We start from the raw sequence: 25610 nt of genomic DNA on the forward strand, positions 1-25610 counted from the left end.
TAGGTAGTCAGAGATGGTGGTGAACCAGTCATTCAGAGTGGCCATAGAACATTGCCACTCTTTCTGTAGTTGACTTTGGCCTCTGAGGCCAGCTCAAACTCGTGGGAGTCTACAAGTCGACTGACGATCCGTGTACAGGCACCATTTGATCTGGGTCCCTACTGCCTGGCATTGTCACCCCCTCCTGTGTCTCCATCCTTCTTCTTGGATTTGGGAAAGGATTCTGCTCAACACACCCAAAACACACACGGGATAGTGGGAAACGCTGCCTGAGTAAGCTGCTTGTTTCCAACCTATGAATCTGACTGCACTAGCTTATCTATTTAAAGCAGTTGGATGCAATTTGTGACTTCTATTCCCTGTCACCCCCTCAAACTCACTTCGGAGAGCATGTCTATCATGTATATCCTGACCAGGAAAATGTCCACCCCTCTATCCAGCATGTAAATGGTGGTATCCCAAAGCAGTGGAAGGCTGTTAATGATTTTTCTGTTGGATGGGATGTTGTCGAATAGATTCAATAAAGATGAAGGTTGCTGATTCCTGAAATTCACCCTCTTCAGATTATAGATTGGGATGGTGATGTCCCTCAGAGGTAGTCAGTGAACCCAGTTAAACTTAACTAGGCCGCATCCACAGGCGATTTGAACAGGAAAATGGCTGACCCGCTTATTCCGGTGATGTCAGTGCTTGCATGCGTGCATCACCAGGCAGCAAGCATCTGAACATCCGGCAGTACTTCCTGTGAGTGCTTGATGCGTCATTGTGGGGGTGGGGTCCCCCTTAAATCGCCGGGTGGATGATTAAATGGGTAGACCCCCCTCCCTGCGATTTTTGCCCCAGAAATCACACCCGGGTCCCAGGTGCTGCAATTTGAAAGGGGCTAGTGATGCAACCAGCCACAATCCTCTCCATGGTACACCTGTAGAGATTTTCAAGAGCCTTGGTGACATAGCGAATCTCCTCAAACTTCTCTTACTGTCCATTCATGCACATCAAACTCTGATGTCTAAGCTGCAGGTGTGAAAGAGACAAGGCTGCATTCTGTTCCTTTTCATTATTTCTGCTGTGTGACATCTGTCACCAAATGATCTGGGCCTTAGCCTCTTTATCTCAAGGGTACACAGATAGTCAGCTCCTCTGGGCTCAGCCAAGATTCCTGATTTCTGTTGTCTACGATTATCGCAATGGAGGACAGAATGTTCTGAGAACCTGTGGCACTTACAGGAATAGAAGGATTTATTCTTGAACCCTTCATTTTAGATGTCAGATATGAATGATTCCCCCCCCCCTCAAACTTTTATTTCCATGGTTAAAGCCAATGTGAGGGCTTGTTTATCTGAAGGTAACTCATCTTCAAAGTACAGATTTATTTATTTTGTACAATGGATGCGACTTTGTATTCATTTATTCATGTAGTTTGTTGAAACAAAATATTTGACCGGCTCACCAGCCATTTGATTGTACTGAATTTTTTTTGGAAGACTTTCTCATAAAAACAAAACTATTAAGCAACCTATAATGGTTTAAATACTTGAGCTCTGTTGTCCATATTGTCATTGATATTAATTCAGACTCCAGCAGTACATTAATTAGAATAATGCAGGAAGTTTGGCTGCAGAACAATGGCTTCATTGAATCATGACCCATGTTATGCTAATCCATAAAGCCAGCATGAGATGATAAAGAAAAGAGCTGAATGTTTCTCAGATTACAGGACCCAAAAGAAACTGTACTGCTTCCACTAGACTGCGAGGGCAAGCTGCATTCAATAAATTCATGGTTTCTTTACGTAACTAATTTGTACAATACAGATTAAAATAAAGTTAAATCTCTCAGTATAAAATCAGCAAGGTGTAAATAGCAAAGGGAAAGTGCTAATGGTTGAATACCTTGGTTGAACAGATTGTACCTGTGTATCAGAAGGCTGGTCTTTATAAGCAAAAAAATATAGAACTTTGTACTTTATAGAACTGAGGAAACAACAGCAAAAAAAAGGAGAATGCATGCATGGCAGAGAACAAGAGTCTTGCAGGAACAAGCCCAGCTAAGATCTGGCAGAAACACAATCAGTTTCTAGATACGTACTAGTTCTGAGCAGAACTGCAACAAATAATCACATCACAAAAAATGATAGCAAATGTAAAAACCGCAGATGCCAAAAATGTGAAATAAAGTCAGCAAAGCAGTTCTGGTAGCATCTGCGGAGGGAAGAGCAAAGTTAATGTTTCAGTCCAATTACTTTTTTTGAAGAAATGTTCCAGCAATTTATAACCCCTGTAGTCTTTTATTTTGGTCTGAATTACTGTTCGTTCATTGCCCCTTGTCTTCACAGAATGTCCACACTGAAGAGCTCTGTTCTTTCAGACGGTTGTGTTTTTGTGTTGGTTGTGTGATCCTAGGCAATGAATTTGGTGGCTTAAATTGAGTTTTTAAAAAAAAAAGGAATCTTTATAATTATGTTTGTAGTTGGGGATAGTTTGACTATGAATGATATGAACAATTTTCTCGCAGAAAACATTCATTGATATGATTTAAGTATTATAAATCTCTCTGTTCCTATGAAAGAAATGTTGATTTACCTGCTGGTGCTCTGTTGTGTTCGCATTGTTTTTTTTAAATTTTACCCTATGTTGCGATTTAATATTTTACCCAGGTATTGATTACATCAGAGGCTTCAAAATAATTCTTCAAGAAGCTAAATCAGTTGATGCTGAAAAATCATGTCAGGCATTGGTTTTGGAAGAAAGAAATCAGCTCAAATATTTCAATAAAACTCTTGTAAGTATACTGACCCTCATTTGTCGCAAATGCTTTCCAGATTTTGGATCAAATATATCCAGCTTTAGATGTGGAACATAGACTTTACAGCTCAGTACAAGCCCTTCAGCCGTTGAACATCCTGGTAAATCTCCTCTGTACCCTCTCCACAGCTTTCATACCCTTCCTGTAATGAGGTGACCAGAACTGAACACAATATTCCAAGTGTGGAGTAACCAGAGTTTTATAGAGCTGCAAAATTACCACATGGCGCTTCAACTCGGTCCCCAAATAATGAAGACCAGCATATCATAATCCTTCTTAACTGCCCTATCAACTTGCGCGGCAACCTTGAGCGATCTATGAACTTGGACCCCTTCTGTCCTTCCACACTGTTAAGAATCTTGTCACGTGGATACCTTGTATGCCGCCTTCAAAATGCATCACCACACTTATCCAGACTGAACTCCATCTGCCTCTCTGTGCTCAACTCTGCATCCTTTTTATGTCCTTTTGTAACCTACAACAGTCTTCTACATTATCCACAAAACTCCGGGCTTGGTGTCATCTGCAAACTTATTGACCCATCCTTCCACTTGTTTTGATATGTTTTGCAAATGCACTGGGTCTAGAACTACAGGCCTTCCATGAAGTGGATTTCTTTCTCTGTGGGTCATGAATGTTTGGAATTCCAGCCAACAGTGTAGTCTAAACGATTGAGTATTAGAACTGAGATTGATTGATTCATGGATGATAGGAAAGTGAAGTTGAGGCCAAGATCAGATTGGTAATTATTTTATTGAATGATTTGATGAATCAAATGGCTATTGGCTAACCTATTTCTTATTGGAAATTGTGGAAGCCATTAGCTGAGAATATCTCAATCCAAATGATATTTACTTGAGGAAAGGTTAGCTGTAACTTCAAGGATGTAGAGAAGGGTAAACTGGATACATTTATGGTCTTTTATTCATTTAAAAAAAAATGCATTCCATGCAAATTTGATTCTCTGTTCAGGTTTTGAAATCCCATCCATTTCGAAGTTTGAAGATTAAAACACAGTATAACGTGACAATTTTACCATTTCCAAATCTTCTTGAAGAAAATAATACTTTTCAGTTTGAGATTGAATGTAAGTACTCAGTTTGAAACTAATATGATAACTTGTAAAGGGAATTTAATTGGGCACAGAGCTTGGAATAAAGTCACTGGTTGCACTGTACAACAAAGATTTTGCTTCCTGAACACTTTTGGGTGTATTTTATGGATTTTGGGCTGCTGATCACAAAACATCACCTTTAAAATTTTTCTCATGTAGTGTTTTTTTACATATAACCTAGTTTTGTGATTTCCCGTTATATTTTAAGAAATATTTATATTTCCCGTTATAGTTTATTGCCCACAGTATATTGTTTGGGTCAGTTCAAGCATGCCTGAGCATGCGCTCAGTACAGGTGCTATCCAAATGTTGTCTGAGTCCTTGGCATGCTTAGTCAGGATAGATGCAGACAAGCTATAAAAGCAGCTCACATGTACAGATGCTGTGCATTACATTGATATAGATGTATTGCATGTTAATGTACATAGCACAATGAATCTACTTAACAATAGCATTTATTGTCTTCTGGAAGATTCAACACATCAGGAACGTCAATGGTGCAATAGCTGCGATACATTCTGTTACATTTGTGGCAAGTGTAGGGTTCTCAGAAGGCCTATGAGCTCTAATTTGGTTGTAAAATTGGTGATCAGGGCAAACCCTGGGCTCCTCAGATTTGTTGTGCAACATGTGCAGTCAACCTGTGAGCTTGGCTCAAGTCAATGCCCAGCTAAATTCAATAAAACATAATTTAATGTTTCTCCAGCTTCCTACATGATACAGCAAATCTGAAATTATCTTTGTGATCAGCTTGCATTTGTCTATCATAATCCCCCATTTTTATTTCAGGAAGCAAACCTTTTGTGGGGGAAGAAATGTTATCTTTAGCACAGCAATTTAATTTTAATCTGCTGCAAAGGAGCAACTGTCACAAAGAGATCATCGTACATCACCATTTGTGGCTTCTCTCATTAGCCCTTTGAATGATTATCTAAATTGATGTGATAACATGCCTTCTAATGAGTTGCAACTCATGAATTGAGAAATACTGCTCCAGGCTTCTGTCACTCCAGTGTTCTCATTGTCCGAATTCATTAGCTGTGGAAGCAAAAACAATTTGTTTTTCCCCTTTCAAAGAAATCTAAGTAACTTGGGGGAGGGGGGGGGGGGGGGTGGGGGGAGGTGAGGAGAAATGATGTTGTCATTTTCATTAAATGGTATTTTGGGAGAAGCAGGTGACAATGGATGGAATAAAGATAATTTCTCATTATCTGAATGGACATATTACTTTTAGTTATTTAAATAGCTAATGAACCAAAGACACTGCCTTACTTTTCAGTCACTATTATTGTTGTTTTTGTTTTATTTTTTTATAATATGGATGTTTGCTCTACAATGCCACAAAACATTGAATTTCATGACTTGTTCATGACAATAAATCCTGATTATGACGATGAAGTTAGCAATAATAACATTTTAAATTAATGGGAAATGTGCCTCAAAACTTGAATGAAAATTGTCTCTATTTTAACCATTTCAGAATGAAGTGACCTCTCAACTACTTACTCAAAAAGTTTTATCTTCTGCTTGCATTAGCATTGAAATTAAGGAAATTAAGTTGGTAGTAAGAGCTACTATAAAAACAGCAGAATTCCTAAGATTTGAAGAATTTCCTTCTCTTCCAGCGCAACTTGTGAAAATGTATTCAAATAACAAAATAGCTGCAACTGTGGTTTTAAATGGTGAGGCTTTGGGATTCTCTATCCAGGTGTAACTCTCATCAACTTCTTGCAGTCATGCAGATGCATTTACTGGTGGAAATCAGGAAGTTGTCATTGAAGGTACCCTCACTGTAACTGCATATCACTGTGAAATATGGAACAATATGAAGTTTCAATGCATGTGAGACACATTAGAATCACTGGAAAGAGTTAGGGTTTGTCACATCAGTTGGATGCTAACCTTTTATTGGCAACATATCACCTTATTTACTTGTCAATATCCTACTATATCCTAATATCTGCATTTCATTCCTTCAGATTTTAATTATTGCTGGGGCTTTTAAAAATATATAAATTTCTCTCTGCTGCTCTTTTCCTTTTCTCCCTCCCATTCTTTCAGTGCATTAGTTAACAATGAATAAAACCTTCTGGTTCTTGACTACATACCTTGGTACGAATTATTGATGCAGATATAGAATTTCTTATACAGGTTTTGAACAGCTGTGGGAAAACAACACCTTTTATTCTCTAACCAACACAAATGCCCGTGAACGTCTTGTTTGCAAATTTAAGTGCAATGAATAACTCATTCTGTTCCACTGATCAAATGTTTCTCGCAGAGAAAGGAAAAACATTTTCTCCTGGAAGTTAAAGAGAGCTCTTAATAAAAATTATTAATGCTAATTCTTTGTGCTTTTTACTAATAGGTTGGTCTCCAAAGAATCTAGATGTCAATCAGCCATACCTATCTACAAATTTAAATGTTACTTTTGATTTTGTTCCTTCCATTTTTGGATTTAAAGCGTATCACATACGCTGTAAAATGAACACTGGTTTCCACAAGGACAAAAATATTTTTGTGGTAAGCTTCCTTGATATATGAAAAATAGTTGAGGACCTTTGTAACGCTATATTAATTGCCGTAATTATGACTGTGTAAACCAGGTCTCAGATGTTTGATCCTACAGGCACATTTCCACATGGTCAGCTTTTTCAGTTTCTGAAGCCACATTTTCCCCTTCAAAATACTATTGAGAGGACTCGATTGTCATATATTTGTGATAGGAGATGTACCTATAGACTAATATTCTAAACTGTAAACTTTCTTCTTCACTTTTTTGTTTTCACATAGAATGATGGGTTTAAATGTTTTCTTACTGTGCGATTTTTAAAGTTTGTAAATTTTTTTTCATTTCACTGGAATCTTTCCTCATCTGGTTTACACTGGTAAAGTTGCATTTAAAGCAAACTGCAATTGAATATACAGGGAAAAAAAAGTAATGAAAAGGACAGACTTTGAACATTCCAGTTAAGGGAAGAATACTGGTATTGCTGCTTTTGAAGACATCAGAAAAATGTACTTAAAGGTGGTAATGCTCCTGTGCAAGATTTTGGAGAGTTTTCTTGTGGCTTGGCATGTACTTAGTTCTCAGCAGCTGATGTGAGCAGCTTTATTGCATTCCAATTTGCTTTTGAACTGGCCAGTCCTCATTAAAGTTCGTTAACCAGCAATATTATATGTGTGAGGGATGGAAGAGGTCCTTAACAACTTAGCGAGCCCTCTTTAGACAAGGATCCTGGTTGATCAAATTGATCAGTGGTGGGACACTCCAGTGATCCTCTCTGCCACTCTTTAGGTCCTGTGGATTGACCTCCAATTCGTTTCTCTGCAGCAACTATTACCACACTGTGTGTGATGCAGCCGGCCAGCACACTCATGATCGAGCTCCTGTAGAAGGTTCACATAATGATGGCCGGTAGCCTTGGCGCTTCAGTCTCCTCAGGGTGTGCATTGATCCATACAGATGCTGCCCAATCCTCTGAATATTCTTAGCGTTTTCTTTTATTTGAATTTCCTACTTAGACAGGATTTTATACCTTATCGTCACAGCATTGTTTTTGCTTCTCTCTCCTCCGTTCTCATGCATCCTCTTTAGTTTAGACCTCCGCTCAATAGGTTAACTGTGATTAACAAGCATTCACCTCTGCCCCTTTTGTTTTATTCAGTCTCTCTTGTCCACAATCCAATTATATATTCACATTCTCCCACTTTTCTGCAACTTCAAACTTGTCTGTGCCGATCTATTTTTCTGCCTCGTCCTACTTACCTGCACCCAGTTCATAGACCTTCATACCTCTCCCATCCACATACCTGTCCAAATTCTTTTTAAATGTTAAAATTGATTTTTTACTACCTACTACCTCTGTGTAAATCACTCAGTTATAGATTTCCAATTTTAAAAAAAACACCCATCTATACTGCCCTCTTATCACCAAACCAATTCTGGATCCAACTTGCCAGTAGATCTCGCGTGTCTTTACATTCTGGACCCACCTGCTCCGCTGGACCACGTCAAAAGCATTCCTGAAGTCCATGTAGGCTGCATCAAAAGCATCACTGTCATGGGTTGAAAACGCTCCAACCAGTGACCCGGGTTCAGTCCTGACCTCTTGTGCTGCACGTATGGAATTTGCAGGTTCTCCCTGTGTGAATTTCCTCTCGGTTCTCCAGTTTCCTCCAACATCCCAAAATTGAACAGGTCATTAAAATGTTTTTTTTTCCCCCTCGGAGTGGTCAGAAATATGATTGTTGTGAGTTACAGTTTTCATGATTTATCTGCAGCCACATAACAGATGACCTATTGTAGGAATTTTTTTTAAAAATGTTTTTTTCCTTAATTGTAATAGGAAAACTCCATTTTTGACCCATAATCTCTAAACTTGTCTGACTCCATTAAAAAATGAACTTAACTAAATATTGCCCTTTCCCTTTGAAGATTAAAAACAACAAAGACCAGAATAACACCTCTCACAGGATCTTTAAGGCAGCTATTGGTAAGAGTTAACCCAGCCTCTGTAATTATTAACCACGAATGCGCCTTCAACAACACCCTCCTTTTGAGAGGATATTCAATCTGAAGCTATGGTTAGAGGCAACTGGAATTGCAGAATGAGTTTGTGGGTCAGATCCAAATGTTATCAAGTAACTTTACTGGAGAGAGGTCAGAGGAGATTCAGTGAGATCTTGTTTAGATTGGAGGACTTCAGTAGAGATTGTATAGTCTGGGTTTTTTCCCATTGAAACTGAGGGTTTAGAAGTTTTTTTTAATTATGAGAATCTGAGATTGGGTGAAAGGCTTGATCCACCTTTGATCAGGAGAGTCTTGAGAACTAGAAAGCACCATTTTAAGATGAGAGGGAAGACGTTGAAAGCAGATCTGAAGATTAAATTCAGAGATCTGAAGGGCGGTGGATATTCGGAGTGAGCTGCCTGAGGAGGCGGTAGAAGCGGATCGAATTACATGTATTTGAATAGGAAAGACAGTGAAAGACGGATAAAAACCTAATGCGGGTGAATGGGTGTAGAAAGGCCTCGCAGTCAGATTGGCTGAGGTAGCCTGAAGGGGCCTACTGTATGAACTCCACATGATAATGTGACAGAGGTTAACATTAAGATTAACCCTTCATTCTTTGAGGTGTGAACTCGCAGATCAGCAGCTAAAGCAAACTCTTACCAAGATGATGATCCATCTTAATTTGCAAAGAAGGCTGATTTTTAACCAGCAGGAAGTTACTTTCTTCATCTATGCCCAGTGCACACATTTGCTATGATGACACTTTCAGAGCAGCCTCAATGACATCTGCCAAAGATCAAAATCATGAGGCTTCCCCAAAAGCACGATGAACATGACCCCTGCTGGATTAAAAGAGAACAACTATCATTGATCTCCATTGTGGCATTCATGATGTGAAATGACTGCCCTGTGAATGTGAGACTTAAATCTATATATAATGGCTTTGAAGTAATGTTAATACCTGAACTCAGTTCCTGAAGACTGCAGTGTTATCAGGTAGCACAGTTGCAAGACTACATGTGATATCTCCACCCAGTGATGATGATGGAAGGCTTGCTTTTATAGAGATAGAACACCACATCTGGGTATACCTCAATCAGGGACTACTGAAATACTTCCATGTATGAGAAGAAGGAACAGAAACATTGGGGGCATTTACGAGACTCTTAGACAGACACATGGATGAAAGAAAAATAGAGGGTTATGGGGTAGGGAGGTTAAGTACTTTTTAAAGAATATATGGGTCGACGCAACTTTGCGGCAGTAGGGCCTGCACCATATTTTTCTATGTTCTCTTAGGCATGAAAGTGAACAGTTTAATGGCTTTGCAATTTAGCTACTTTCTTTAAACATTTATTTTTTGTTCAATCCATTTTCTTACGACTAAAATTCTGTTTGGTGAAAGGAATTGGTTCAAATTTCACTGTTCCAAATTAGACTTTGATTTCTGTGTAAACCTTGGTACAATGTGCTCCCATCTGTTTGCAAACAAGTTGCAGCTGTGAGTTGGGACACATGCTCATTTGAGATGATCTTACTGCATCTCAGTCACTGTGCTGAAAAAGATTCTGTATGACTTGGGTTACATTCCCATTGACTCTGTTCTCTTCTATCTAATAATTAATTGGTACAGATTTACTACCCTTTTCTTATGGTACATCCTCTTAAACTGTTCGAAACAAGGTGATAATGGAATAATGGAAGCCAGGTAGGAGCTGCTTCAGGGCTGGATTCCAGTGAGAACTTTCAGAATCAGTACCTGGAATAATTAACAAACAGCTTTATTTATGAGATTCAATATGTTTTTGGAAATCTATTCTGAATAGAGTAAATGTTGCCTCCTCATGAAAATACTTTTTTGCAGATGGATCATCATCTTGGTGAGAGAGGATTTGCGCATTTCAAACTTTGCAGTCTTCCCACACCCCCTGCCCACCAATAGATTTTTGTTGGGTATCCACTAGTTTTATTATCATTAATACCTAAATTGTGGTGACTGGGAGATCGCTTTGCTGAGCAACCTCGGCTCTGTCCGGCGCAGTAGCATGGATCTTCCAGTGGCCACTCATTTCAATTCCCCATCCCGTTCCCTTGCCAACATATCTGTCCACGATCTCATGTACTGCCAGACTGAGACCAGCCGCAAATTGGAGGAACAACACCTCATCTTCCGACTGGGCCCCCTCCAACCGATTGGCATTAATATCGACTTCTCTGACTTTCATTAAAGCCCCACCCCAACCCCTTTTTCTCCCCCGTTGTCTCTCCGTTCCGTGTCTCCTTTCGCACAGACATAATAAATTCTACCTGGTCCCTTATCATAGTGTAGGTTTGGATTTCCTCCCCATTGTTTGAATTCTGATCTATCCTGGTTCTGTCTTTTCTGATTTTTTTTTGCCCCCTCCCCTTGAAGAAGGGGCTCATGCCCGAAACATCAGCAATAAATCTTTGTCTCCTATAGATGTTGAAGAGACCAGCTGAGTTCCTCCAGCATTTAGGTGTGCTTTCTTAAAATTGTGGTTTCATGGTGGTCTGTTTTGGACACTTCTTTTGTACGGCCTTGGACTCCAAAATTATGATGGTGTATTCTCATAAGAATTTCAAGTAAATAAATGTGATGTTACTGATGCAGTGTGTATTGGCAACTTCGCTGCTGCAGGAAGATCTCAACTAATGATTTTCCAAAGGATGTATCATTCACCAGGCTACCAACGGGCTGAAATATTCAAGTCTCTCTTCTCCCATTTCTTTCCTAACAGTCATATTGGTTTGGCTGGGGAAGTGCTGGTTTTCTGTCCCTATTCCTATTTTCTACAGAAAGTTTTGTCCCAATATAGTTCAAAGCACAAATAGTAACTTTGATGTGTGGAGGTACAGTCCCCTTTTGTGAAGTGTGTACTTTAAAATCATCATCTTTGTTCTTCTCCAGGTGACAGACTCCAGCAATTCCACTGGGAAGCAGGTCAATTATACAGTGAAGCCAGGTAGGAGCTGCTTCAGGGCTGGATTCCAGCGAGAACTTTCAGAATCAGGACCTAGAAGTTTAGTCTCAAAAACTATCAACTCATAACTTGCTTTTTTTGGTACCGCGCTCATTTTAAGGAATCAACAGCTCATACATTTGAATCTGGACCTAGTGCTTTGGAAGATCAGTTCAGTTCAACTATTACTCTATTATGTCTGCATTTTTTTTTCTCTCCACTCTGCATTTCTTTTTTGAAAGCTATTGTTTCTGTGAAGCTCTATTAAATTTCCTCTTGCTTCCCCTGCCCCCCATAAAAGCATATCTGGTATGTTAATGTAACTGTAACTGTAAAGGATCCTCAAAAGGATCTTCAAAACAAATTGTGCAGATAGATAATACCTTTTGAACCGTGAAAGATAATTTCCTCAAATAGTTACCAAGTAACAATAGATATTATAATTTGCATATTCATAACAAAACATCTTTTCCTCTCTCCCAGTTCATCATAATAATCATGCCCTTCTGAAACTACTAGCTATGTTGAATCTTATTTTCACACCTCACTCAGTTCATCAATCTTCTTGTGCAGTTAAATTTCATACTTGTAAAGGTTCCAACTAGCCATTGTCAGCCTGGCCAATTAGATCTGGGCCTATCAGATCCTGTCCTCATCAAACATTCACTAAGATGCACTTCCAATTGTGTTCTTTACTACTCAAAGAGGCCGTAGAAATGTTGCTCCCTTTTCAGCTCCACCAGGGCTGAATTCAGGTAACAGTGACTTTCAGTTGTACATTGGGCAATAAATGTATTCAGTGAACCAACCACAAGGCAAGTTGTTGATTCACTGTGACAGCTTTTGCACTGGTTTCAAAAGGTGACAAAGCTTTCGATCAATTGAGGCTCGTGACTCTACAAAATCATTGAATATTAAGATTTAATTATGAAGATGTGACAGACAATCTTGTGATTCGGAAGTGGTTGGATAAATATGTAAAAGATCCTTTTCAATGACTTTTGTGTCCATACATTTTATGGCATTAGGAACTGCTGCTTTAGTTTAGCTTCATTCACACTTTTCCCCTCTCCACACTTTGGTGAAGAATGGCTTCATGGATAAACACTTCCTTGCTACCTGCCCAAATCACCATTAAACTGTAACAATAAATTCTACCACTGTACTCATCGACAAGAGGTATGTATGGCTTCTTAAGGTGATATTGGCCTTCTAAGTAATGACTCGCACGATAACGTGGCAATAGCAACCTTCAGATAGTTACTAGTAAGTCTTTTTAATGTCCTTTTTGGATATGGCAACTTATCACAGAACGGTAATTGATCCTGGGATCTTTTCTGACCTCTATGATTCTGCCGCTAAAAGTATTTGCTGAGGTTCAAAAGGGGCCTAAATCTCATTTATGAATTTAAGTAATTTATTTAAATGCTATTTGATGCAAAAACCTGTATTGCAACTACATTTAAATATTGAATATTTTAAAGAAGTATCATTGCTTTGAATAAATTAACGTTCTTTTCCTTTTCCTCTTCCGCCAGTGAATTTCCCTTGGGCTGGACCAATCCGAGCGATTGCCATTACTGTTCCATTAGTGGTTGTGTCTGCAATTATTGCTCTCTTCACAGTTGTCTGTTGTAAGAAACCGCAAAGTAAGAAACGCGCGACAGCTTTTTTCACTGATGGTCTGTCCTTAATTTGAACTCTGCTTGATAGTATCGGGAATTTTATTTGTGGATTTCATTGGAGAGAGACCCACTGCTTTAAGTCATAGTGTCTGTTCCTATTGGATTTCACATGAGGCTAAGAGAGAGGACCACCTGCTCTTCTAGCCAGCTCCCTGAGGAGGGAGCGATCAGGAACTAAGCCCAATTTCATATTGGGCAGGAAAATAAACATGCTGGCAGTGAGATTAGAAAAGGAATAATGCTGGAGGATAACTTGACTACTCGAGGAAGTGGGGGGGGGGGGGGCGGGTTTCAACGTTGACTGAATAGCTTCAACATTGACTGAATAGCATTTCAGTGCCTAATTACTGTTGAATCTGCACATTTGAAATGGCCTCATTTGGTTCTTAAAAAGGACAGGCAATCTATAAACTCCACATGAAGACCATGGTGGCAAAATGAATAATGATTCACCTCATTCTTCTGGTTTAAGTCCATTGAAGCAACTCAGTTATAGAGGACCCATGAAGTGTTCTTTCATTTATACTGTGACATGTACTGGTTGGACATGCATTATCTTGCCATGAGGTCAATTATAACAGAGCAAACATTGTGTTAGCTTGGTCTCTCTTTTGACGAATTAAAGAAAAAAGAACCCATTAAAAATAGATCAAGTCACAAGGGAATTGATTGCAGCCAATTCATTTTTAATGTCAAAAATAAGAAGTGTGAACTGACAATGAATTTTTAAAAATCTAAAGCTAGCTACGTCCTTGAGTAAATGCTACTTTTTGCTCAAAATTTCTCCAGTGGATGCAATTGACAAAATGGAAATACCTTTTGATGCAATCCCTACCAGACAGCAATCAAAGACAGTTAGGGTAGTCACGTTCCTATGAGGCATAAGAAACTGTGAATGAAACTCATTGGTTTAAAATTGGCTTTGTTTCAGGGAAGAATAATTGCTAAGATATTAGGAGAACTACCTGCTCTTTTACCTTCATGTGACTAGGCATCACGAAAAGTCTTCAAAGTTGTAGCACTTCAAATGATATACCACTAACTTGGTATTGCACTGAAGGGCTTACATCATGTGCTCTACTTCTAGTGTAAAGCTTGAAAACCAGGTTTTTGAGTAGGTTGTAGTGTGTGCGCTACGTGGAGTGTGGAGTAAGAATGACACACACACACACACACACACACACAGTCGAGTCAGGGTCGAAGTCTGATTTATTGCACTGCCAGCTCTGTTTATGTTCACTCACTGCCTCTGACGACAGGAATGACATCATTGCAATTCCAGCTTCCAACTGGCCGGCGTTCCCGCCGTTAAGCCGTGCGGGAGGTCAAGCGGGACAATGACTTTTGGTCCCTATGGGGCCATTGCGATCGCTGCATTCGCTGGCCATTTTGTGAGCCAGGTCATGATTCAGTTTGCTACAAGGTGAAATATTTTACATTGACTTGAGAATGTAGGGATTACAGAATATATTGAATGATCCTGAACTAACTCTTCAGAAGCATGAAAATTTTTTTGACAAAAGACAGAAGTTTAAAATAAAACAGGAAATGCTAGAAATCCATCGCTGGTTAGAAGACAGCCGGAGAGTGAAACCAACAAAGGTTTTGTTTTTTATTTTAAAAATACTAGAAATCTGAAATCAAACAGAAAATGGTGGAAACACTGAACAGATCCTGCAAAATCTTTACATTTAATTTTTTTAAATTCAGACATTTTGGCCCACAACTCCATGCTGCATAATTTACACCCAATTAACCTACACTCACTTCAAACAGTGGGAGGAAACCGGTGCCCCCAGGGAAAACCCACACAGATACGGGGAGAACGTTCAAGCTCCCTTACACACCGCGTGGGATTCGAAGCCTGGTCCCGATTGCTGGCATTGTAAAGGTGTTGCGCTAACTGCTACGCCATCCGTGCCGCCCTATTTGTGGAAAGAGAAAGCGTAAACAGTTCTCTTTCCACAAATGTTGCCTGGCCTGCTGTGCGTGAACAGCAATTCTGTTGTATTTCAACCTGCAGCTGTAGATTTTATCATGAGAATTTGTCAAAAGTACATAGAGCCTGCTGTTTATCTATAAAAAGGTTCCTTGTAGAATTATTATATAAATGTGTACTTTCTGATTTGAAGCTGTAGTTTTATTCACAAGATGTTGGATTGGTCTTGCACTGGATTTGATGCCCAGAGAGTAAAAACTGAGGGTCGTGCATTGCTATATTTGCATGTGAATGCATGAGAGCAGTTTTGAGTTATGAATCCCCCATTCTTTTTTTTTTACCAGCACCTAGACAGTAGATCTGCTCTGATTACTTGTTTGGTGTCAAGTTTTGGGTGATTATATCACAACTTTAGGTATTTTACTACATTGAAGGTTAATTTATAAAATAGAAGTTACTTCTGTACGTGAACTGCGCTAATTTTATCAACTATTCATTTAGCAGCCTACTGTCTCCTAGACAGTTTTTAAAAATTTTTTTTATTTTTCACACCATAAACCACATTAACCATGATACATACTTTTTCCTTTTCAAATATATACAGTGCCATTTTCTCCCCCCCCCACCTCCTCCCATCCCACCATCCCTACCTCCCCCCGCCCCCCCCCCCCCCCCCCCCCCGTCCATTTAAAGTATAAAATCTAGGATACATTAAACCAGTCAAACAATGTTGTCATTCAATAAAAATAAACAAGAAATTCCACTGAGTCAATTCTTTTCATTTCCTTCTCCTTTCGTTAATTTAGGTAGTGAATGTCCCCGGTAGGTTTTCTCTATTGTGTTTCATGTAAGGCTCCCATATTTGTTCAAATATTTCAGTATTATTTCTTAAACTATATGTTATTTTTTTCTAATGGAATACATTTATTCATTTCTATATACCATTGTTGTATTTTCAAATTATCTTCCAATTTCCAGGTTGACATAATACATTTTTTTGCTACGGCTAGAGCTATCTTAACAAATCTTTTTTGTGCACCATCCAAATCAATTCCAAATTCTTTGTTTTTTATGTTACTTAGGAGGAAGATCTCTGGATTCTTTGGTATATTGTTTTCTGTAATTTTATTTAATATTTGGTTTAGATCTTCCCAAAATTTTTCTACTTTCTCACATGTCCAGATTGCATGAATTGTTGTTCCCATTTCTTTTTTACATCGAAAACATCTATCAGATACTGTTGGGTCCCATTTATTTAACTTTTGAGGTGTAATGTATAGCCTGTGTATCCAGTTATATTGTATCATACGTAACCTCGTATTTATTGTATTTCTCATCGTTCCAGAACATAACTTCTCCCATGTTTCCTTTTTTATCTTTATATTTAAATCTTGTTCCCATTTTTGTTTAGTTTTACCATTTGTTTCCTCATTCTCCTTTTCTTGCAGTTTAATATACATATTTGTTATAAATCTTTTGATTATCATTGTATCTGTAATCACATATTCAAAGTTACTTCCCTCTGGTAAACTCAGACTGCTTCCTAATTTGTCCTTCAAGTAGGATCTCAATTGGTAATATGCCAGCACTGTATCTTGAGTTATATTGTATTTATCTTTCATTTGTTCAAAGGATAATAATCTATTTCCTGAAAAACAATTTTCTATTCTTTTGATCCCTTTTTTCTCCCATTCTCTAAAGGAAAGGTTATCTATTGTAAAAAGGAGTAACTTATTTTGCGTCAATATTAGTTTTGGTAATTGATCATTTGTTTTATTCCTTTCTACATGAATCTTTTTCCAAATATTGAGTAGATGGTGTAATACTGGAGAACTTCTATGTTGTACCAATTTTTCATCCCATTTATATAATATGTGTTCAAGTATCTTTTCCCCTATTTTATCTAATTCTAATCTAGTCCAATCTGGCTTTTCCCTTGTTTGATAAAAATCTGATAGGTATCTTAATTGTGTGGCTCTATAATAATTTTTAAAGTTTAGCAGTTGTAAGCCTCCTTGTTTGTACCATTCTGTTAATTTATCTAGTGCTATCCTCGGTTCCCCCTTTCCATAAAAATTTCCTTATTATTTTCTTTAACTCCTTGAAGAATTTCTCTGTCAAGTGTATTGGCAATGCCTGAAATAGGTATAATATCATTGGGAAAATGTTCATTTTAATACAGTTTATCCTTCCTATTAGTGTTAGTGGTAAATCTTTCCAATGCTCTAAATCGTCCTGTAATTTTTTCATTAGTGGATAATAATTGAGTTTATATAGTTGGCCGAGATTTTTATTTATTTGTATACCTAGGTATCTTATTGCTTGCATTTGCCATCTGAATGGTGATTCCTTCTTAAATTTTGAGAAATCCACATTATTCATAGGCATTGCTTCACTTTTATTTACGTTAATCTTGTAACCCAACACTTCTCCATATTCCTTCAATTTCTTATATAATTCTTTTATTGATAGTTCTGGTTCTGTTTAGTATACTATAACATCATCCGCAAATAAACTGATTTTATATTCCTTGTCTTTTATTTTTATCCCTTTTATATTATTTTCTGTTCTTATCAATTCTGCTAGTGGTTCTATAGCTAACGCAAACAATAAGGGTGATAGTGGGCATCGCTGCCGTGTTGACCTGCTTAAGTTAAATTGCTTTGATATATATCCATTTACTGACACTTTCGCCAATGGCCCCTTATATAATGCTTTAATCCAATTAATATACTTCTCTGGTAAACTGAATGTTTGCAATACTTTGAATAAATAATTCCATTCTACTCTGTCAAAGGCGTTCTCTGCGTCTAAAGCAACTGCTACTGTTGGCGCTTTACTCCCTTCTACTGCATGAATTAAGTTAATAAATTTACAAATATTGTCTGTTGTGCGTCTTTTTTTAATAAATCCAGTTTGGTCTAGATTTACCATTTTCGGTACATACTCTGCTAATCTGTTTGCTAATAGTTTAGCTGTTATCTTATAATCTGTGTTAAGTAATTATATTGGTCTATATGACGCTGGTGCGAGTGGATCTTTCCCTTGCTTTAGTATTACTGTAATTATTGCTGTTTTACATGAATCTGGTAAGCTTTGTGTTTTATCAATCTGGTTGATTACTTCCAGGAGGGGAGGAATTAATAAATCTTTAAATGTTTTATAGAATTCTATTGGGAATCCATCCTCTCCTGGTGTTTTATTATTTGGTAATTTTTTTATTATCTCTTGTATTTCTACTATTTCAAATGGTTCTGTTAATTTATTTTGTTCCTCTATTTGTAATTTTGGTAGTTCAATTTTAGTTAGAAATTCATCTATTTTCCCTTCTTTCCCTTTGTTTTCAGTTCGGTATAATTGTTCATAGAATTCTCTAAAGTTTTCCTTGATCTCCTTTGGATTATATGTGATTTGTTTGTCTTTTTTCCTTGATGCCAATTCCATTTTCTTAGCTTGTTCTGTCTTAAGCTGCCATGCTAGAATTTTGTGTTTTTTTTCCCCTAGTTCATAATATTTCTGTTTTGTCTTCATTATATTCTTCTCCACCTTATATGTTTGTAGTGTTTCATATTTTTTTATCTGCCAATTCTCTTCTTTTAGTTGTATCTTCCTTCATTGCTAATTCTTTTTATATATTTACTATTTCCCTTTCCAACTGCTCTGTTTCCTGATTATAGTCCTTCTTCATCTTGGTTACATAACTTATTATTTGCCCTCTAATGAACGCTTTCATTGCATCCCATAGTATAAACTTATCTTTCATTGATTCCGTATTTATTTCAAAATACATTTTAATTTGTCTTTCAATTAATTCTCTAAAATCCTGCCTTTTAAGTAGCATGGAGTTTAATCTCCATCTATACATTCTTGGAGGGATGTCCTCTAACTCTATTGTCAATATCAAGGGTGAATGGTCCGATAATATGCTAGCTTTATATTCTGTTTTTCTTACTCTATCTTGCATACGAGCTGATAACAAAAATAGGTCTATTCTTGAGTATGTTTTATGTCTAGCCGAGTAATATGAATATTCCTTTTCATTTGGGTGTTGTTTCCTCCATATATGCAAAAGTTGCATTTCTTCCATCGATTTAATTATAAATTTGGTTACTTTGTTCTTTCTGTTAATTTTTTTCCCAGTTTTGTCCATATTTGAATCCAAATTCAGGTTGAAATCCCCTCCTATTAATATGTTCCCTTGTGTATCTGCTATCTTCAAAAAAATATCTTGCATAAACTTTTGATCTTCTTCGTTAGATGAATATACATTGAGTAGATTCCAAAACTCCGAATATATCTGACATTTTATCATTACATATCTCCCTGCTGGATCTATTATTTCCTCTTCTATTTTAATTGGCACATTTTTACTAAGTAGTATAGCTACTCCTCTTGCTTTTGAATTATACGACGCTGCTGTTACGTGTCCTACCCAATCTCTCTTTAATTTCTTGTGCTCCAATTCAGTTAAATGTGTTTCTTGCACAAATGCTATATCAATTTTTTCTTTTTTCAGTAAATTTAGCAGTTTCTTCCTTTTAATTTCGTTAATATTCCGTTAATATTTAAAGTCATATAGTTCAGCGTAGCCATTTTATACTTTGTTTATCTTCCCTTTCCGTTTCTCCATCATCACCTTTCCTTCTTATCCATTTCTGCTTTCTTGTTTTGAACACTTTATAAGACAACATATCTAAAACATCAAACATTTTCCTTATTCTCCTATTTAAAACTTCTTTAACCCCATTCTCCCCTCCCCCTCCTGAGTTGCCCTTTATCCCTTGTCGGACAACCACATCTCCCCTTTCCATTTGGATTTGCGAATTCACTCGCAAACCTCAGCTGATTTTGCAGTGACCGTAACTCCTCCCCACCCAGCCCCCCCCCAGAAAAGATTTCAATTTTCATATGTAACAAAGGTCACTCTTTTAATTCCCTCCTTATTCCCTCTATTCCATTTCCCTCCCTTATTAATTCTTGTCTATACTCTATATATTTTCCTCTAAATACGGATACATTCATGTATTTTTTTTTCTTTGGCTTGGCTTCGCGGACGAAGATTTATGGAGGGGGTAAAAAGTCCACGTCAGCTGCAGGCTCGTTTGTGGCTGACAAGTCCGATGCGGGACAGGCAGACACGGTTGCAGGGGAAAATTGGTTGGTTGGGGTTGGGTGTTGGGTTTTTCCTCCTTTGCCTTTTGTCAGTGAGGTGGGCTCTGCGGTCTTCTTCAAAGGAGGTTGCTGCCCGCCAAACTGTGAGGCGCCAAGATGCACGGTTTGAGGCGTTATCAGCCCACTGGCGGTGGTCAATGTGGCAGGCACCAAGAGATTTCTTTAGGCAGTCCTTGTACCTTTTCTTTGGTGCACCTCTGTCACGGTGGCCAGTGGAGAGCTCGCCATATAACACGATGGTCCTCCATTCTGGAGACGTGACCCATCCAGCGCAGCTGGATCTTCAGCAGCGTGGACTCGATGCTGTCGACCTCTGCCATCTCGAGTACTTTGACGTTAGGGATGAAAGCGCTCCAATGGATGTTGAGGATGGAGCGGAGACAACGCTGGTGGAAGCTTTCTAGGAGCCGTAGGTGATGCCGGTAGAGGACCCATGATTCGGAGCCGAACAGGAGTGTGGGTATGACAACGGCTCTGTATACGCTTATCTTTGTGAGGTTTTTCAGTTGGTTGTTTTTCCAGACTCTTTTGTGTAGTCTTCCAAAGGCGCTATTTGCCTTGGCGAGTCTGTTGTCTATCTCATTGTCGATCCTTGCATCTGATGAAATGGTGCAGCCGAGATAGGTAAACTGGTTGACCGTTTTGAGTTTTGTGTGCCTGATGGAGATGTGGGGGGGCTGGTAGTCATGGTGGGGAGCTGGCTGATGGGGGACCTCAGTTTTCTTCAGGCTGACTTCCAGGCCAAACATTTTGGCAGTTTCCGCAAAGCAGGACGTCAAGCGCTGAAGAGCTGGCTCTGAATGGGCAACTAAAGCGGCATCGTCTGCAAAGAGTAGTTCACGGACAAGTTTCTCTTGCGTCTTGGTGTGAGCTTGCAGGCGCCTCAGATTGAAGAGACTGCCATCCGTGCGGTACCGGATGTAAACAGCGTCTTCATTGTTGGGGTCTTTCATGGCTTGGTTCAGCATCATGCTGAAGAAGATGGAAAAGAGGGTTGGTGCGAGAACACAGCCTTGCTTCACGCCATTGTTAATGGAGAAGGGTTCAGAGAGCTCATTGCTGTATCTGACCCGACCTTGTTGGTTTTCGTGCAGTTGGATAATCATGTTGAGGAACTTTGGGGGACATCCGATGCGCTCTAGTATTTGCCAAAGCCCTTTCCTGCTCACGGTGTCGAAGGCTTTGATGAGGTCAACAAAGGTGATGTAGAGTCCTTTGTTTTGTTCTCTGCACTTTTATATATATATATATAAATCTTTGTCCGCGAAGCCAAGCCAAAGATATATATACATATACACACATATACCCCTTTACACACATACATATAGATCGTGATCATTTTTACTCTTATTACATGTCTTCATCTCTCTGCTTGTTTTGTAGTTGTTCTGCAAATTTCCTTGCTTCCTCTGGATCCGAGAATAGTCTGTTTTGTTGCCCTGGAATAATTATTTTAAGTACCGCTGGGTACCTTAACATAAATTTATATCCTTTTTTCCATAAGATCGTTTTCGCTGTATTGAACTCCTTCCTCTTCTTCAGGAGTTCAAAACTTATGTCTGGATAGAAAAAATTTTTTTGACCTTTATATTCCAGTGGCTTTTTGTCCTCTCTTACTTTCTTCATTGGTTTCTCCAATATATTTTCTCTAGTTGTATATCTTAAGAATTTTACTAAAATGGATCTTGGTTTTTGCTGCGGTTGTGGTTTCGGGGCTAAAGTTCTATGTGCCCTCTCTATTTCCATTTCTTCCTGTAATTCTGGTCTTCCAAGGACCCTGGGGATCCAATCTTTTGTAAATTCTCTCATATTCTTGCCTTCTTCATCTTCCTTAAGGCCCACTATCTTTATATTATTTCTTCTATTATAGTTTTCTATTATATCTATCTACTGAGCTAACAGCTCCTGTGTCTCTTTAACTTTTTTATTAGATTCTTCTAATTTCTCTTTTAAGTCTTCTACTTCCATTTCTACAATTGTTTCTTGTTTTTCCATATTTTCCACTCTTTTTCCTAACTCTGATATGGCCATTTCCATTTTATTCATTTTTTCTTCTGCATTCTTAATTCTTCTTTTTATCTCATTAAATTCTTGTAATTGCCATTCTTTCACTGATTCCATATATTCTTTAAAAAAAGATACATCCATTGTCTTGCTTTTCTCTTCTTCTTCCACTTCTTTCTGTTCTTCTTCCTCTGGATTGACCATCTGTTGTTTCCTTGTTTTCTTTTTACCCTCTTCTTTCTTGTTGTCGTTATTGTCTGTGTTCTCCACCTGCGGTGGAGATCGACTCCGCAGCTGTTCCCCCCTCCCGTCAGTGTGTTTTTTTTAATGCGCATCGCGCAAGCGCGACTCCTCGCGCATGCGCGGTTGCGCACTTTTACTCGGCTCTGCGAGCCATTTTTGTAATCCCGAGCCCGGGACTTCCACTGACCTGCGGGAGTGGGCTTCTCTCTCCGCGGCGGGCCTCTTCGTACAGGTAAGGCCTTCACCTTCTTCTTCCGACGTCTTTCCTTCTTCTTTTCTTCCCGTTGCTTTTGGTTTTTCTTTCTTCGCTGCCATTTTCTTCACACTTTTACTTTCACTTTGGTTTGGTTTTTAAGTTTGTGCCTTTGCTTTTTCTCTATCTTTTTTTAACTTTTCTGGAGAGGGCTGGAGTTCCCCTACCGGCCACTACTCCATCACGTGACTCCCCTTTCCTAGACAGTTAAAGGAATGTGGAAGCTTGGATATTATGACAAAAGGCAAATTTGAAAATTATCCTGTCCAGAAAGAGGTGGGGAGGGGGTGTTGAATCAGTTAGGAAATATGATGAAACCTTCAGAAGGATGTTTCCATTTATAGATTCTCAATAAAATGTTGTTTCAAATTTGATGACCAGTTGCAGGTGTGGTTCTGTTATGGCTTTAGCCACACTTTCCACCGTCTTAGTTCAGATGGGTGGTTATGAACAATAACCAGATTTTGCATGTAGATTTTTCAGACTATCAATATAATTGATGAAGTGCCTTGCTTTCATTGTAAATTAGAATATTAAGCCACTCCAGGGCCAAGCTGGAAATAAAAAGCTTTTAGACCACACATGTCAAACTCAGGCCCACGGGCCAATATAATTATATTTGGCCCGCAAGGTCATATCAAGTAGGTATTAGAGCTGGCCCGCTGGCCGCCGTGCCAGTATAGTGCATGCAGAGCTAATATTACAAATCCCAGAATGCTTTGCAAATGTGTTGATGTCAGCCCGCTAATCGCCTAACTCACATGTAATAAACCCCTTACGAAAAATGGCCAAACGAAAGACAGAAAACAGGACCTTTCAAGACAGGTGGGAGGCAAACTCTGACCCCAGAGTTTGATGAACTTGCATCTAAGAAGAAGAAATGCCAAGTATCTGGTTTAGACCCAGGTGCATCAGAGTAAATCACAGTGTAGCAAGCTAAGCTTGGATTAATATTTTCTTTGGTTAACTTTGGACTGTTCATAGTTGAAAGATTGGATTTTCATTGAAGCAAGTTATTTTTTTGACTTGTTGGCTTGTGAAAAAAATACATTTAAAAGGAGCTTAAAGGCTATAGAGAAATATTATTTATTGAATATTTTATTTCTCATTTGTTAATGCTTCTTCTGGAAAGGGTTTAACCAAAACTATTATTAAACATTTATTTTAATAAGAAAAAGTTTAACATTACATATGTTGAAAGAAGAGAAAACATGCAGATGTAGTTGAAAATTTTCAATAAATATTTAGTTTGGCCCACGACTTAGTCCAAGTTTTTAATTTTGGCCCTCTGTGAATTTGAGTTTGACACCCCTGTTTTAGACTATTTTAAAAAAGGAAATGCAGTTGCTGATACATTAAGCTGTGACACTGATGTAATTTGTCTAACAGTAGCTAAAAAGATTGCATTTTTTGGCACCTACAAAGTGTTCTTTAACATGAATCTGTGTGTTTGTCTTTAAATTACGTGAGTTGGGAAAGTTTACTTATTTCCAACGTTCGTTTCAAACATTTTGCAGGAATCCAATTAATGCCTGAGCAAAGCTCCCAAGCTTGTTCTTTGAATTGATAATGATTTAAAAACAGCTGACAGGTTTATTTTGTTCATATTCTGGAACGTTGCAGTATTATTGTGTATTGACAACCCTGTGAGCAAGAAATGAGAAGCTGGAGGGACTCAACAGCTCAGGCAGATACATGGGTAGAAAGGGTCAGTCAACATTTCGGGCCCTGATAAAGAGTCCCAACCCAAAATGTTGACTACCGGTTTTTCTTTCCATGTATGCTACCTGATCTGTCAAGCCCCTCCAGTTTCTCATTGCTTGCTGCAGATTATACTTATGCTTTCATTTACAGTATGTGATCTTGGAAATATTCTGGTTTGAACTGTTCAGGAAGTAAGTTTTTTTTGTTCTTATCATAGATCCAGTGTACTCGGAACTGGATGAGGAGAATTCGGAATCATCTCCTTTTCCACGGTCAAGGCCAAAGGTTTTCATTTGTTATTCTAGTAAAGACTGCCAGAAACACCTCAGCGTCGTGCAATGTTTTGCATTCTTCCTGCAGGACTTCTGTGGCTGTGAGGTAACTTGGCTTTCCTTGTGCAAAGTCCTTGAAAACCATTGGCAAGTGTTTTAGTCCGAAAAAGTGCCAGAATTATTGCAGATCTGTCACACCATATAGCCTGAAGTTTACCAAAAAAATTGTGAAAATGTTTTGCGAAACTGACATTTTTGGAAACGAAGATTTGAAAAATATTGAGATGCGTTATGATTTTTACCTTCATTGACTGATTTGTACCAATGTTGAGTACAAAAATGCAAGAGAACAGGTTTTTTTTGATAATGCCTGTGAAACGCTCATCCATGTCTTTGTTACTACTTGACTCAACAATTCAAAAGCTTTCCTGTCCATCTTAAAACAAAATAAATTTGAAGTTCCCTGTTGCTCTCAATTTAAACAGTTTTCACTATCATCTCTATATTTATTGATCTACTCTGATAACTTTCTTGGTGTCAAGTTTTGGGTGATTATATACCTGTGAAGCCACTTTAGGTATTTTACTACATTGAAGGTTAATTTATAAAATAGAAGTTACTTCTGTATGTGAACTGCGTTAATTTATCAACTATTCATTTAGCAGCCTACTGTTATTTTTCCCATGTGAATTTAAAGTTCCTTAAGCCAATTGTGGCCTGCTGCACCTTCCATGGTTTTTAATGTTTCTCAATAACATCAAACTGTACATCTGCTAAAATTTGCCCCATTTCATAACAAGTGGAATAATAACATCCTCAGATTGTATCAGCAGCTATTTGTGCTTGAGGTGCAACTGGTGATTTTTTTTTCAAAAAAGCAGTAAAATTTTGTCCAGATAAGTGCACCCTGAGATGATTACTT

At 38.2% G+C, this 25610-nt stretch overlaps 1 protein-coding gene across 1 annotated transcript in view; it reads left to right on the top strand.

Annotated features, from left to right (window-relative positions):
- The window catches only part of il17rd (interleukin 17 receptor D), a 96575-nt gene that overhangs the window by 52626 nt on the left and 18339 nt on the right, over positions 1-25610 (top strand). Inside the window, exons 4-9 of the mRNA XM_069939635.1 lie at positions 2657-2781; positions 3778-3892; positions 6288-6442; positions 11365-11419; positions 12955-13065; positions 24634-24794. Coding sequence (XP_069795736.1) covers positions 2657-2781; positions 3778-3892; positions 6288-6442; positions 11365-11419; positions 12955-13065; positions 24634-24794 — 722 coding nt within the window. The remainder of the gene's footprint in view (positions 1-2656; positions 2782-3777; positions 3893-6287; positions 6443-11364; positions 11420-12954; positions 13066-24633; positions 24795-25610) is intronic.

This window comes from Narcine bancroftii, chromosome 5, assembly GCF_036971445.1.
Source record: "Narcine bancroftii isolate sNarBan1 chromosome 5, sNarBan1.hap1, whole genome shotgun sequence".
Classification (NCBI taxonomy): domain Eukaryota; kingdom Metazoa; phylum Chordata; class Chondrichthyes; order Torpediniformes; family Narcinidae; genus Narcine; species Narcine bancroftii.